We start from the raw sequence: 13,932 nt of genomic DNA on the forward strand, positions 1-13,932 counted from the left end.
CTGCGTCTGACTGACTGGGAGGTCGCGCAAAGCTCGGAGAGATACGGAGCAGCACGTCTCAATTCAGATAAGAGCATATTTCATTATGGAAGTACGGTGGACTGTTCCTTTAAGGCTCTTAAATGTGGCCTTGAGGTAGTCTCTGAAATGAAGTTTGGGGGCATCCAATCTGGCACTTGCCCCAAACGAGTTCTCCATACAGTAACACCTTGGGGATATGCTGGTCATTCATGAGCAGGACATGACCAGTCCATCTTGCCTGTGCCATCTCAAGGAAGGTGTGTATGCTGGGCATGTTGGCACAGGAAAGGACCTCTGTGTTGGGAATCTGATCCTGCCATCTGATGTTCATCAGCTTCTGGAGACAGGTTGTGTGGAAATGGTTCAACTGCCTGGTGCGTCTGCTGTATACAGTCCAGGTTTTACAGGCATAGAGGAGTGTTGTTATGACTGCCGCCTGGTAGACCTTGAGCTTGGTGCTGAGACTGATACCCCTTCATTCCCAGATGTTTTGTTGAAACCTCCCAAAGGTGTTGCTGACCTTGGTGATCCTACACTTGACTTCCTTGTCAATATTGGCCTGACATGACAGGGTGGTGCCCAGGTATGTGAACCTGTCGATATCATTGCGCACTGTATCATTTACCGTGATGTTAGGTTTATGGTAGGGCTTGGTACAAGACTTCAGTTTTCATGGTACTGATGGTAAGGCCAAAGTCTTCATATGGCCCAGATAGCCTGTCAGTAGTTGCTTGCATTGACTGTTCATTTGTGGCATTGAGCGCACAGTCATCAGTGAAAAGGAAGTATTTGATTACTGTCTCTTTCACTTTCATTACTGCATGCAATTGGCACTGGTTAAACAGCTTCCCATCTGTCTTGTACCTGACAGCTATTCCTTCATCACAGTCATGGAAGGCATCAGTGAGCATGGCGGAGAACATGATGCTAAAGAGTGTTGGCACTAGCACACAACCTTGCTTCACACCATTCGTCACTGGGAAGGCTTCTGATGTTGCTCCATCATCCCGTACGTGGGCTGTCATGCTGTCATGGAACTGGCGTACCATAGTGATGAAGCGTTCTGGACGGCCAAACTTGGCCATGATTTTCCACGGACCCTCATGGCTAACTGTGTCAAAGGCCTTTGTGAGATTGACAAAGGTGGTGTAGAAGTCATTGTTCTGTTCTTGGCACTTCTCTTGTAGCTGTCTAGCCGCAAAGATCATGTCCACTGTGCTTCTTCCAGTGTGAAAGCCACACTGGCTTTCAGGGAGGAGACCTTGTTCAATGTGCTGGATGAGGCGGCCAAGGAGAACTCTGGTGAGGATTTTGCTGGCTATGGACAAGAGTGAAATGCCCCGATGACTGTTGCAGGATTGGCGGTTTCCTTTACTTTTGTAAAGGTGTACGATGGAAGCATCCTTAAAGTCCTGGGGTATGAAATCTTGCTTCCGCATGGACTGGAAGATGTCTGCCAGTTTCTGGGTGAGGAAATGCTTAGTCGCTCAGGGGGCTGCCGGGTTCCACTGCTGCCTCGGTCCAGTAGATGATGACCACATGCCCTGAACCATCTGTGTGTGGGTTTGTGACTGTGACTTGAGTGTAATCCACACTTCCTGGTTCGCCACTCCCCCATCACCATTAAAGTCACCCATTAAAGTCACCTATTAACATATCATGTTACCAAGAACAGAACATTGATAATCACTTTTGAAGTCATGACTTGTGCTACTAAAGTTGATTTAAGGGAGGAAGAGTCACGCATCATCAGCCTCACCCTCTCATCCCTGCTCATCTGGATCCAGTGGCAGGACAGAGTCGAGATGACTGGGAAAGAGCAGGCATGCAGGAGCTGCCGGAGGGTTGACAGTAAACATAGCCAGCCGACCACCTGTGGGGCTCCCCTCCAGATTTTTTACTGGGTTGTCTCCCTGGCTATTTGACTCATAGCTGGAACAAACATTGGTGAGTACCAGACTGTGTCCACACACTGATGGGTCATGCATACTGCACCTCTGGGGCCACTTGTTGCTCCGAGATCCCCTACATTCTACCAGGGTGGCCAGCAGGGAGGCCATGTAGGAGCCTTGGGTAAGGAGAGGTTATGACTGGCCACGTGGCCCTAAATTCTCTGCTGTTTTTGCCTGCTTCAACATGACCCAATTCAAGATACTACTTCACGCATGGTGGGCTTCCCCATTCATGCAAGGCACTGTAGGATACAAATTTGAAACTGTAGAGAAAAATGGAGGACACGAGTGTGTGAATGAAACATGGAAGACCGACTACAGTAACAGAAAGTGAAAAGAAAAGATGTTATGTTGTGAAGGAAAGTAAACGCAGGACCAAACTAATAAATACCGGTGGTCAGCAAACACCTTGGTGTGATCAGCTGTTCATTTAGCAACAGAATGATGTAACTGTCAGTGCACGGTCAACGGTAAACCTGTGCATGTGCACACAGACTTCCTCTGTCTGCTTTACTGTGCGAAGTGGGCGATTTCATGCACATTATTTGCTAGGAAATCCCCTCAAGTTAAATAATTTCCCAGCCACAGAATAGCCTGATATTTTGTGAAATATTACGGAAATAAACATATATCACAATGACCAAATTTCAGAGGGAGCTAAATTTCACTGATTTTATGAAATTGAAAGGCAGTCTCGCTTTAAGTAGTTCATTGTCATCCACAAATTGATGTCATGGAGACAGGTGATGATTGCAGCAGGAGGAAGAGAGGCTGTGGGTTTGGTGGACACGTAAAGCTGGGTCTCATCAGCATAGCAGTGAAACTGAAAACCATGTTGTCTAAGGATACTATCAAGTGGAAGGAGGTAGATGATAAACAGCAGAGGCCCCAGAACGGAGCCCTGAGGAACCCCTTTTGTAACAGGAGAGCTCTCTGACTTACAGCTCATTATTTGTACAAACTGTGTCCTGTCAGAAAGGTAGTAAGTGAACCACTGATGAACACTGCCATGGACTCCAATGCTGACTAGATGCTCCAGAAGAAGGTAACGAGAGATGGTGTTAAAGGCTGCACGGAGGTCCAGGAGGATAAGTATGGAAAGAAATCCAGCATCGGCTGCGCAAAGGTGGTATTGGTTATCTTGATCAAGGCGGTTTCTGTGCTGTGTTTAGGATGAAAACCAAGTTGAAATGGTTCAAAGAGGTCATTGTCCTTCAAGTAGTCCTGGAGTTGAGATGCCACAATCCTCTCAAGAACTTTAGATATAAATGGCAGATTTGAGATGGGTCAATAGTTGAAGTCATTAGGATTCAGCCCAGGTTGCTTCAGAGTTGGTCTGACAATAGCAGTTTTTAATGAAGGGGGATGATGCGAGTGATAAGAGAGGTGTTGATTATTGAGGTTATCATCAGGGCAATAGATGGCGGGCACATCTTAACCAAACTTGTTAGAACAGCGTCCAGCTAACACCTAGAAGAATTGCACTTTGTGATGAAACCAGAAATACAACTTTCAGTTGGGAAACTGAATTCACAAAATGCATTGATCTGTGGTGGGCCCAAGGTATTCATGGAGCATGGTTCTTTTCGCTCAGTAATTGAACACTTCAATTGTTGGTGAATTACCTCAATTTTAGTGCTGAAAAAATTCAGGAAGGCAGAACAGTGTTTGTCAGAGAGATTCTGATGGTGTTATCAGGTGGTTTAAGTAATCCATTAACAGTGGAAAAGAGAGCCCTGGTGTTTTCTTCTCCTTCACTGATGATATTTGCATAGTATGATGTTTTCACAGCAGAAAAGGCATTTTTGTACTGAAGAATGTGTTCAGTGTACATCCCTTTATGTACAGCAAGGCCAGTCTTTTTTGATAGCCACTCCAGGCACCAACCCATGGACTTCATTTGACGGAGTTCAGGTGTAAACCAAGGTGCAAAGTGTACAAATGAAACAGTCTGTGTCTTCAAGGGAGCAAGACTTTTAAGTGCTGTAGATATGCAGTTGTTGTAATAGACAACTAGTTCCACCAATGAAGCATTGGAGCAAGGCAAGGATAGGAGGCAATTATAGAAGTGAATTCCTCCGGCTTCACCTTTTTGATATTTCGATATGACATCACACGCTAAACTTTTGATGATATGACGGGCAAGTAGGTGTCAAATAGCACAACTTTGTTATCTGAGATGGGCAGTTCGGCAGTACTGAAATTGCCAGGTGTAATGCCAGAGCAACAGACCAGATCTAAAATATGCCCTTTGTTGTGGGTGGGAAAGTCAACATATTGGGTGATGCCAAAGAAATCAAGCATGTCCATAAAGTCTTTTGTGTGTGTGTGTAAGTGTATATTAAAATAACCCATCAAGATGACATTAGGAGACAATGCACTCAAAGCAGTAAGAACAGCTAAAAGTTCAGAAATAAACACACTTGATGGTTCAGGTGGTCTGTACGTACATTGCCACACCAAAGGTAGGTGCAGGCCCACAGAGTTTGACAGCCAGCAGTTCAAAACAGGACTGATTAGGCATAGCAAGTGGTGTCAGCTTGATGGTCTCCTCTTCTGGGATCTCCTCTCCCAGAAGAACGGGATACACAGATGTAAACAAATCCTGGTGGGACTGTTTGATTGAGATGAAAAATCATTGTTTTGCTGCCAAGTTTCCGTAAGACATAGCAAGTCCATTTTGTGGTCCACAGTGAAGTCACTGATTAGAGAAGCTTTGTTAGTGAGAGATTGAATGTTGTATAATCCAACTTTCAGTTGGTTCAAGTGAGTGTGCACATCTGACCTGGGCAAAGAGGTTAGCACACTGATCAACTCGTCAATCGGATGACTTTGGGAGACAGTGGTTTACAGGCCAGAGAGAGGGAATTGCCTTGCCATCCTCCTTGATGGAGATTTTGTTGCGACAAAATCCTCTGTGGATGTACTTTGGACGTTGGAGAATGTCAAGTAAGGATAGGAGCTCTACAGGAGGCTTGTAGTTTCCCTACAGCCAGTAAAGTTCACTTGATGAATATCCTCTCATTCTTAGTCCAGCAGAAATGTCTGTAAACTAGTCGTGGGCTATTTCGGTCAAACTTCACTGGCATCCACCACAGACGCAGGTCAATCAGCACACTGCAATGACACCAGAGTCCAGGCAAAACATGCAAAGAAGAAAATAAAACCAAAAACTAACAAAAATAAGTGACTACTATTTGGGTCATTCTACGAAACCGGTGCCTTTTGTGTCCGCATAATTTCATGATCTCTAAAAAAATGTCAGAAATTGTGAAAATGTATTTCAAATGAACAAAACTGTTTATTTAAGTGTTGTGAATTACACAATGTATGTTTTACTGTCACTATAAACAAAAATCCTACATTTTTTTCATCTTTTTATCATATACACAACCTATTTTCCCATGTCCGGGAAGTCCCATATGGAATTTGCACCTAACATATTTACATAAATATATACATTTTTCAAACAATTTTTATTAGTTTCATGAATAAAATTACATCCTTTGTAAAATACAATAGTTTTGTTTAGAATAAAAGTATCATTTATTATCTAAAAATCACAATTTATGCTCGTCCCACAATTTTACATACCACCCTGTAACGCTTACACATTTTGGCTGTTAGAAAGACAGTGTCTCTTTAAGTGACATCACAGGAAGCTGATGACATCACTCAAACCCTTGGCCAAAGTCAGGATCCCAAGCAGGCAAGTTCCCACATAATTTGATATGATTTATTTGCTCTTTTTGGTAGTTAGATAGGGTCCGTTAAGCTTAACCTTACCACCCTGTAACGCATAATAGACAGGGAAACTATAAAAAATTCTTGTTTTTTTCAGCTTTTAAGGAAAATAGAGAGATTTGTAAACTGGATTGTACACTTGTTAGCTATGCTAGTTATTATCAGAACTAGCTGAGGTCATTCTGAGGTGAAATTTACCACCCTGTAACATACCACCCTTTAACACTTTGTATTGTTACAGGGTGGTAAAGGGAACATATGAGGGCTTGTCAGTGGCATTAAGATTATAATTCATTCAAATGTTGTATCTATATTTAGGGATTTACATACTATTATAAGTACAGAAACCTATTTATTTATTTATTTATTTATTTATTTATTAAGAGCACTGGGAATACAATCAAAGCTTCAGTGAGTCATTAACAGTGAGTTCATACCAGCCAGATAGTTTGAATGCTGTGTTTTTATGTAAACAAAATCTAATAATCAGTTATGAGTTGTCCCTCTTTAAACTTATCACACTCACTTGTATCATTAATCATAATTTTCATAATTTAATGTTAATTTGTAGATGATCATGGCCCCAATGAGCAATGCAGAACAGCAACGATTATTTCGTGCCCACCGCAATGCTGATCCTGTGAGGAGGCAGCAGTATCTAGAAAAAGAACGGCAGAAATGGAGACGAGATGTAGAAACAGGGAAGAAGTTACTCATCAGAGATCTGAATGAGAGGGACCAGCGACAGCTAAGAAAAAAGTGGAGAGAACAGAATGCAAGAAGAAAGCAGGCAAAGGATAGGATGAAAGCTTTTGACAGCCCTCCTGAGAGCCCTGAGGTTTTCCGACCACAAAATGCCGAGAGGGAATGCTGTGAAATATCCCCAAAATAATTGTTTTATCATAATGTGATAAAATAAGCCTATTAACAAATGTAACTTTCATTTCACAATATGGGGTAAAATGGCCAATATTGTTAAAACACCAATTAAAAAACACTGAGAATTTATGTTATGGAGATAGAAATATAAATTACATAAATATCTGATTAAAAACCCAACTTGCAATTTCTAATATCATATTATGGACATTTATGTGAGAGGAAAATATAAGATGATTTGAAATTGATATATGCATTATGCTTCAAATTTAGTGCATCTTGTCCGTTACAGGGTGGTAAAACACATGACACCTGGGTCACAATAAAAAGGATAATATTAACAGGAATTTATGCACGAGGTGGGAAAATACATTTTTTTGCGGCTCTGATGTCACATATTTAATATGAGTATCTTAAAAAATAGCTTATCTTAAATTATTTTTTTAAGAATTGCAATGTGGAAAAGGCACCGGTTTCATAGAATGACCCATTTAACTTGGGAAAATATAACAAAATAACAATGAATTTGTGATTAAATTTAAAAAAAAAAAATACTGAATGAAAAAGAAGCCAGCCAGAGTGGCATTAAACTCCCCAGCATCCCCACTACTATGACACAGTATTCAGTTGATGGCTATATTGGTGACAGATTTATGGAATAAGAATAAAACAACCAGTTGATGTTCACCAAGTGTCAGCTTTATTTTCAGCTTCAGCCATTCAATTACAATACATGACAATCCAAATCTAACTCGGGGATCGGCATGTATTATGTCAAAGTGAACTTTATTGTCAATCAGACCATGTAACAGAATTACACAGAGGATTGAAATTGTGTTTCCCCAAACTCCAAATGTGCAGTATTAAAAAACTGACACACAACTAAACATAAAAGTGCACACAGACATCAACAGATAAGCAAATTAACACAACATATAGACAGACAGTGGGCATACAGTTCCCAGAATATTCACAGTGATCCAGAAATGTAGTCAAGTTTGAGGTAATGTAGTCCAGAATTGTTGTTCCAGAAATGTAGTCAAGTTTGAAGTATGTTACTGGGGTGCATTAGTACAAGGGTACAATAATACAAGGTGCAGTATGGTAAAGTGCAAAGTGCAGAATAGCAGCATGGAGATAAATAAGTATTGTAAACTTGTATGTTCTTGTGCAAAAAAGAATATTGGCATATGTGCATATAAAGAGCATTGTATAAACATTGAGTATACTGTTTTGACAGTTTGCTGGTGTTTTGTGTGGGGGGGGGTTATGTTCTTGGAGTTTTCATGAGTGAGTTGAGCAGTCTGATGGCCTGTGGGAAAAAGCTGTTGCTGAGTCTAGTAGTCCTGCAACGCATCCTGCTGTAGCGCTTGCCAGATGGTAGGAGGGTAAACAGTTCGTGTGTAGGGTGGTTGGGGTCTTTGATGATGTTGATGGCTCTTTTGCGGCAGCGGGATGAGTATAGGTCCTAGATGGATGGTTGGGCTGATCTGGTGATCTTCTCTGCTGTCCTCACCACCCTCTGTAGGGCCTTCTGGTCAGCAACAGGGCAGCTGCCATACCAGACTGAGAGACTGCTGGTGAGGATGTTCTCAATGGCACCCCTGTAGAAGGTGGTGAGTGCAGAAGGGGGGAGGTCGGCTCTCCTCATCCTGCATAGGAAGTGGAGGCGTTGCTGTGCTTTCTTGACAAGGGAGGTGGTGTTAGTTGTCCATGTCAGGTCATCTGTGATGTGCACCCCCAGGAACTTGGTGCTTTTCACTGATTCCACAGCACTGCCATTGATGGTGAGGGGTGTGTGTGACATGTGATTTTTCCTGAAGTCCACAGTTATTTCCTTTGTTTTATTGACATTGAGGTGTAGATTATTGATGTCACACCAGTTGATGAGTTGGTGTACCTCCTCTCTGTAGGCTGAGTCGTCGTTGTTGCTGATGAGGCCCACCACTATTGTGTCATCAGCAAACTTGATGATGTGGTTCGAGTTGTGTCTGGCACAACAGTCATGGGTCATCAGTGTGAACAGCAGAGGGCTCAACACACATCCCTGGGGGATCCCAGTGTTCATGATGGTGGTCTCTGAGGAGTTTTTACCAGCTCTTACTGTCTGTGGTCTGTTGGTGAGAAAGTCCAGTAGCCAGTTGCATAGTGGGGTGCTGATGCCTATAGCACTGTGTTCATTCACCAGGTCTTGTGGGATGACTGTGTTGAAGGCGGAGCTTTAGTCAATGAACAGCATCCACACATAACTGTTTTTGTTTTCCAGATGAGCCAGGCTGATGTGAAGTGCTGTTCCTATGGCATCATCAGTGGAGCGTTTTGGGACGATATGCAAACTGGAATGGGTCAAATGTGGTGGGTAGGCTGAATGTTATATGGGCCTTGACTAGCCTTTCAAAGCACTTCATCATGATGGGAGTGAGTACTATGGGCCAGTAGTCATTCAGTGTTGTGGCTGGGGATTTCTTGGGTAGCAGTATGATGGTGGTGGCTTTGAAGCATGCTGGTAAGATGGCTTGGCTCAGATAGGTGTTGAAGATATCTGTGAGAACATCTGTAAGTGAGTCAGCACAGTCTCTAAGCACATGCCCAGGTATATTGTCAAGACCAGCAGCTTTCCTGGGGTTCACCTTTTAAAGGGTCCTCCACACATCAGCAGGGTCCGGGTGAAGTGTTACATTGTCCGAGCAGTAAGGGGCTTTTGTTGGTGTGGTGGTGTTGTCTTCTTCAAACTGACTGAAGAAGGTGTTACGTGAGTTTAGGAAGTCTGTGCTGTCCTCACACAGTGGGGGTATTGGCCTGTGATCGGTTACTCACTGGATGCCTTACCATAGGCGTCTGGGGTCTTTTGTGTCAGTGAAGTGTGATTGGATTTTCTGTCCATAGGCATGCTTGGCTGCTCTCATGCCCCAGTTCAAGTTGGCCCTAGCAGTTCTAAGAGCTACTTTGTCCCCGGACTTGAAAGCAGTATTCCGTGCTCTCAGGAGCTCACGTACCTCCCTGGTGAACCAGGGTTTTTCGTTGGCCCTTGTGGTGATGTGTTTGATGACGGTCACATCTTCCATGCATTTGAATATGTATCCCGTCACAGACTCAGTGTATTCCATTATGTTGACATGCTGGTTGGTAGTGGCAGCCTCCCTAAAAACATTCCAGTCTGTGCAGTCAAAACAGTCCTGAAGAGCTGAGGTAGCCCCCTCTGGCCATGTTCTGATCTGTTTCACTGATGGCTTGTTCCTGGTTAGCAGTGGTCTGTAAGCTGGAATTAGCATAACATATGTGCGTGGCACATAAGCGCTTCTTAACACGGATGGCACTTTACCGTGAACACAGCATAAGGAAGGAGGTAAACTAGACGAGCATGATCAGTGACAATCTCCATACAGAACTACTCGGACAGCTAAGCACTGGGCGCTTATGTGGACGGGGAGTGGAGTACGTCCAAATGTAGAATGTTTGTGCGGCGATGCGCTGTCACCATCGCATAGGAATAACAAGAGAAAATTATACAAAAGACCACATTTTCAGGGCGGCACGGTGGTGTAGTGGTTTGCGCTGTCGCCTCACAGCAACAAGGTCCGGGTTCGAGCCCCGTGGCCGGTGAGGGCCTTTCTGTGCGGAGTTTGCATGTTCTCCCCGTGTCCGCGTGGGTTTCCTCCGGGTGCTCCGGTTTCCCCCACAGTCCAAATACATGCAGGTTAGGTTAACTGGTGACTCTAAATTGAGCGTAGGTGTGAATGTGAGTGTGAATGGTTGTCTGTGTCTATGTGTCAGCCCTGTGATGACCTGGCGACTTGTCCAGGGTGTACCCTGCCTTTCGCCCATAGTCAGCTGGGATAGGCTCCAGCTTGCCTGCGACCCTGTAGAACAGGATAAAGCGGCTACAGATAATGAGATGAGATGAGACCACATTTTCAAGACTGACAAGTCTTTTTATTAGGCATATTAGGTGAAAATTTAAATTCAGTCCAAATTGCTTGAAACTGCTCTCCTTGAATTCAGAATTGAATGCAGAACAACATACTTTTTTATAGAATTAAAATATGTTTATCCATTCTTGATACTACCAATCAAAGATTGAAGAAATGACTTAACTTTCAGAAAGCTGACATAATATTATGTAATAAGATAACATGGTCCAAAATGGGCCTCATTAACGAATGAGATCAAATGTTTGTTCTTAATAACTTTTTATTTTTCAGGATATTTACAAAGAAATTGGCAGGCACATAGATGGTGCTCTTAAAACTAGAACTAATAAACTGTGAATCCCTTTTTAATGGTCTCATTATGGAAATCGGCTATTTTAAGCTGCTAGGCTACAGGATAACGTATTTTGACTGTATTAGCAGCAATCTGTTTTCTGTGTGCCTTATTCAGTCTCAGGTGGTGTAGTGGTAGTAACAACACCTAACCATAATTGGCTATAGACCACACACACACATCTCCTGTGCAGGGTCGCAGGCAAGCTGGAGTCTATCCCAGCTGACTATGGTTGAGAGTCCCTGGACAAGTCACTAGATCATCACAGGGCTGACACATAAAGACAAACAACAATTCACACTCACTGTCAATTTAGAGACACCAGTTAGCCTAACCAGCATGTCTTTGGACTGTGGGGGAAACCGGAGCACCCGGAGGAAACCCACGCGGACACGGGGAGAACATGCAAACTCCACACAGAAAGGCCCTCGCCGGCCACGGGGCTCGAACCCGGACCTTCTTGCTGTGAGGTGACAGTGCTAACCACTGTGCTACCACACATACACTACCATTCAAAAGTTTGGGGTCACCCAGATAATTTTGTGTTTTCCATGAAAAGTCACACTTTTATTTCCCACCATAAGTTGTAAAATGAATAGAAAATATAGTCAAGACATTTTTCTGGCCATTTTGAGCATTTAATCGACCCCACAAATGTGATGCTCCAGAAACTCAATCTGCTCAAAGGAAGGTCAGTTTTATAGCTTCTCTAAAGAGCTCAACTGTTTTCAGCTGTGCTAACATGATTGTACAAGGGTTTTCTAATCATCCATTAGCCTTCTGAGGCAATGAGCAAACACATTGTACCATTAGAACACTGGAGTGAGAGTTGCTGGAAATGGGCCTCTATACACCTATGGAGATATTGCACCAAAAACCAGACATTTGCAGCTAGAATAGTCATTTAGCACATTAGCAATGTATAGAGTGGATTTCTGATTAGTTTAAAGTGATCTTCATTGAAAAGAACAGTGCTTTTCGTGTATATATATATATATATATATATATACACACACACACACATGCATCCATTATCTGTTATCCTGAACAGGGTCGCGGTGGAGCTGAAGCCTATCCCAGCTGACTATGGGCGAGAGGCGGCTTCACCCTGTTTTACTGGGAAATGCATTGCTGCAGTTTGCGCCTCAGTAAAATGTTGATGTCCAGCCCTGACAGAACTCCATCAGGAGTGATTCTGAGTCCAGATTCTCCCGCATTCAGGTGAGACATACAGGATCTCATCACTCTCCATGAACCTCACACACAAACTCATAGCGCCTGCGCTAACTGTCTCCGGATTAATGCTGGCTCAAGAAAGAGAAATCAGTCCAACACAGCCGTCTGATTAATTCATTATAGCTGCACGGAGGCGAAATAACTTTTACGCCATTTCTGCAGGTCTGTTTTTTTTAATCAGTCTCACAAAGCTGCAGTCGCAGAAGCTGCAATTAAAGAACCTCCGAGAACTAAAATGGTGTTCATGGCGAGTTGAGTAAATACCCAGAGCTTTAATTTAAACAAAGAGCAGTAAAACTCACCCATTGTTGCGTGTCTCTGGCAGGAACTGCGAAAGAACACAGCAGACTTTACTTTTCCTCCGCGGAGCTTCCCGGTTCTGTTGGGGCGGAGAATAAAGTGGTGCCAAATCCACACAGAGCCCGACTCCACGGCGCGTGCACCCTCGAGGCCTTTACAAGTACCCCTCACCCCCTCAAACCCCTTCACTCCCCCTTCATACCCCCTCACCCCCCCTCATACCCCCTCACCCCCACTTCATACCACTTCACCCCCCCTTCATACCCGCTCACCCCCTCATACCCCTTCACCCCCACTTCATACCACTTCACCCCCCCTCATACCCCCTCACCCCCACTTCATACCACTTCACCCCCCCTTCAACCCGCTCACCCCCTCATACCCCTTCACCCCCACTTCATACCACTTCACCCCCCCTCATACCCCCTCACCCCCACTTCATACCACTTCACCCCCCCTTCATACCCGCTCACCCCTCATACCCCTTCACCCCCACTTCATACCACTTCACCCCCCCTCATACCCCCTCACCCCCACTTCATACCACTTCACCCCCCCTTCATACCCCTCACCCCATCAAACCCCTTCACTCCCCCTTCATACCCGCTCACCCCCTCATACCCCTTCACCCCCACTTCATACCACTTCACCCCCCCTCATACCCCCTCACCCCCACTTCATACCACTTCACCCCCCCATACCCCCTCACCCCCACTTCATACCACTTCACCCCCCTTCACCCCCACTTCATACCACTTCACCCCCCCTCATACCCCCTCACCCCCACTTCATACCACTTCACCCCCCCTTCATACCCCTCACCCCATCAAACCCCTTCACTCCCCCTTCATACCCGCTCACCCCCTCATACCCCTTCACCCCCACTTCATACCACTTCACCCCCCCTCATACCCCCTCACCCCCACTTCATACCACTTCACCCCCCCTCACCCCCACTTCATACCACTTCACCCCCCCTCACTCCCACTTCATACCACTTCACCCCCCCTCATAGCCCCTCACCCCCTCAAACCCCTTCAAACCCCTTCACTCCCCCTTCATACCACTTCACCCCCCTTCATACCCGCTCACCCCCCTCATACCCCTTCACCCCCACTTCATACCACTTCACCCCCCCCTCATACCCCCTCACCCCCACCCATACCCCCTCACCCCCACTTCATACCACTTCACCCCCCCTCATACCCCCTCACCCCCCTCACCCCCACTTCATACCACTTCACCCCCCATACCCCCTCACCCCCACTCATACCCCCTCACCCCCACTTCATACCACTTCACCCCCCCCTCATACCCCCTCACCCCCTCATACCCCCTCACCCCCACTTCATACCACTTCACCCCCCCTCATACCCCTCACCCCCACTTCATACCACTTCACCCCCCCTCATACCCCCTCACCCCCTCAAACCACTTCACCCCCCCTTCATACCCGCCCACCCCCTCATACCCCCTCACCCCCTCATACCCCCTCACCCCCACTTCATACCACTTCACCCCCCCTTCATACCCCTCA

The 13,932-nt window shown here is 45.0% G+C and overlaps 1 protein-coding gene across 1 annotated transcript in view; it reads right to left on the reverse strand.

Annotated features, from left to right (window-relative positions):
* Positions 1-12,541, reverse strand: part of serpine2 (serpin peptidase inhibitor, clade E (nexin, plasminogen activator inhibitor type 1), member 2) — a 62,561-nt gene extending 50,020 nt beyond the window's left edge. The window contains exon 1 of the mRNA XM_060943218.1: positions 12,398-12,541. Coding sequence (XP_060799201.1) covers positions 12,398-12,401 — 4 coding nt within the window. The 5' untranslated portion in view covers positions 12,402-12,541. The remainder of the gene's footprint in view (positions 1-12,397) is intronic.
* Between the last annotated feature and the right edge of the window lie 1,391 nt (positions 12,542-13,932).

Source organism: Neoarius graeffei, chromosome 16 (assembly GCF_027579695.1).
Source record: "Neoarius graeffei isolate fNeoGra1 chromosome 16, fNeoGra1.pri, whole genome shotgun sequence".
Taxonomy (NCBI): Eukaryota; Metazoa; Chordata; class Actinopteri; order Siluriformes; family Ariidae; genus Neoarius; species Neoarius graeffei.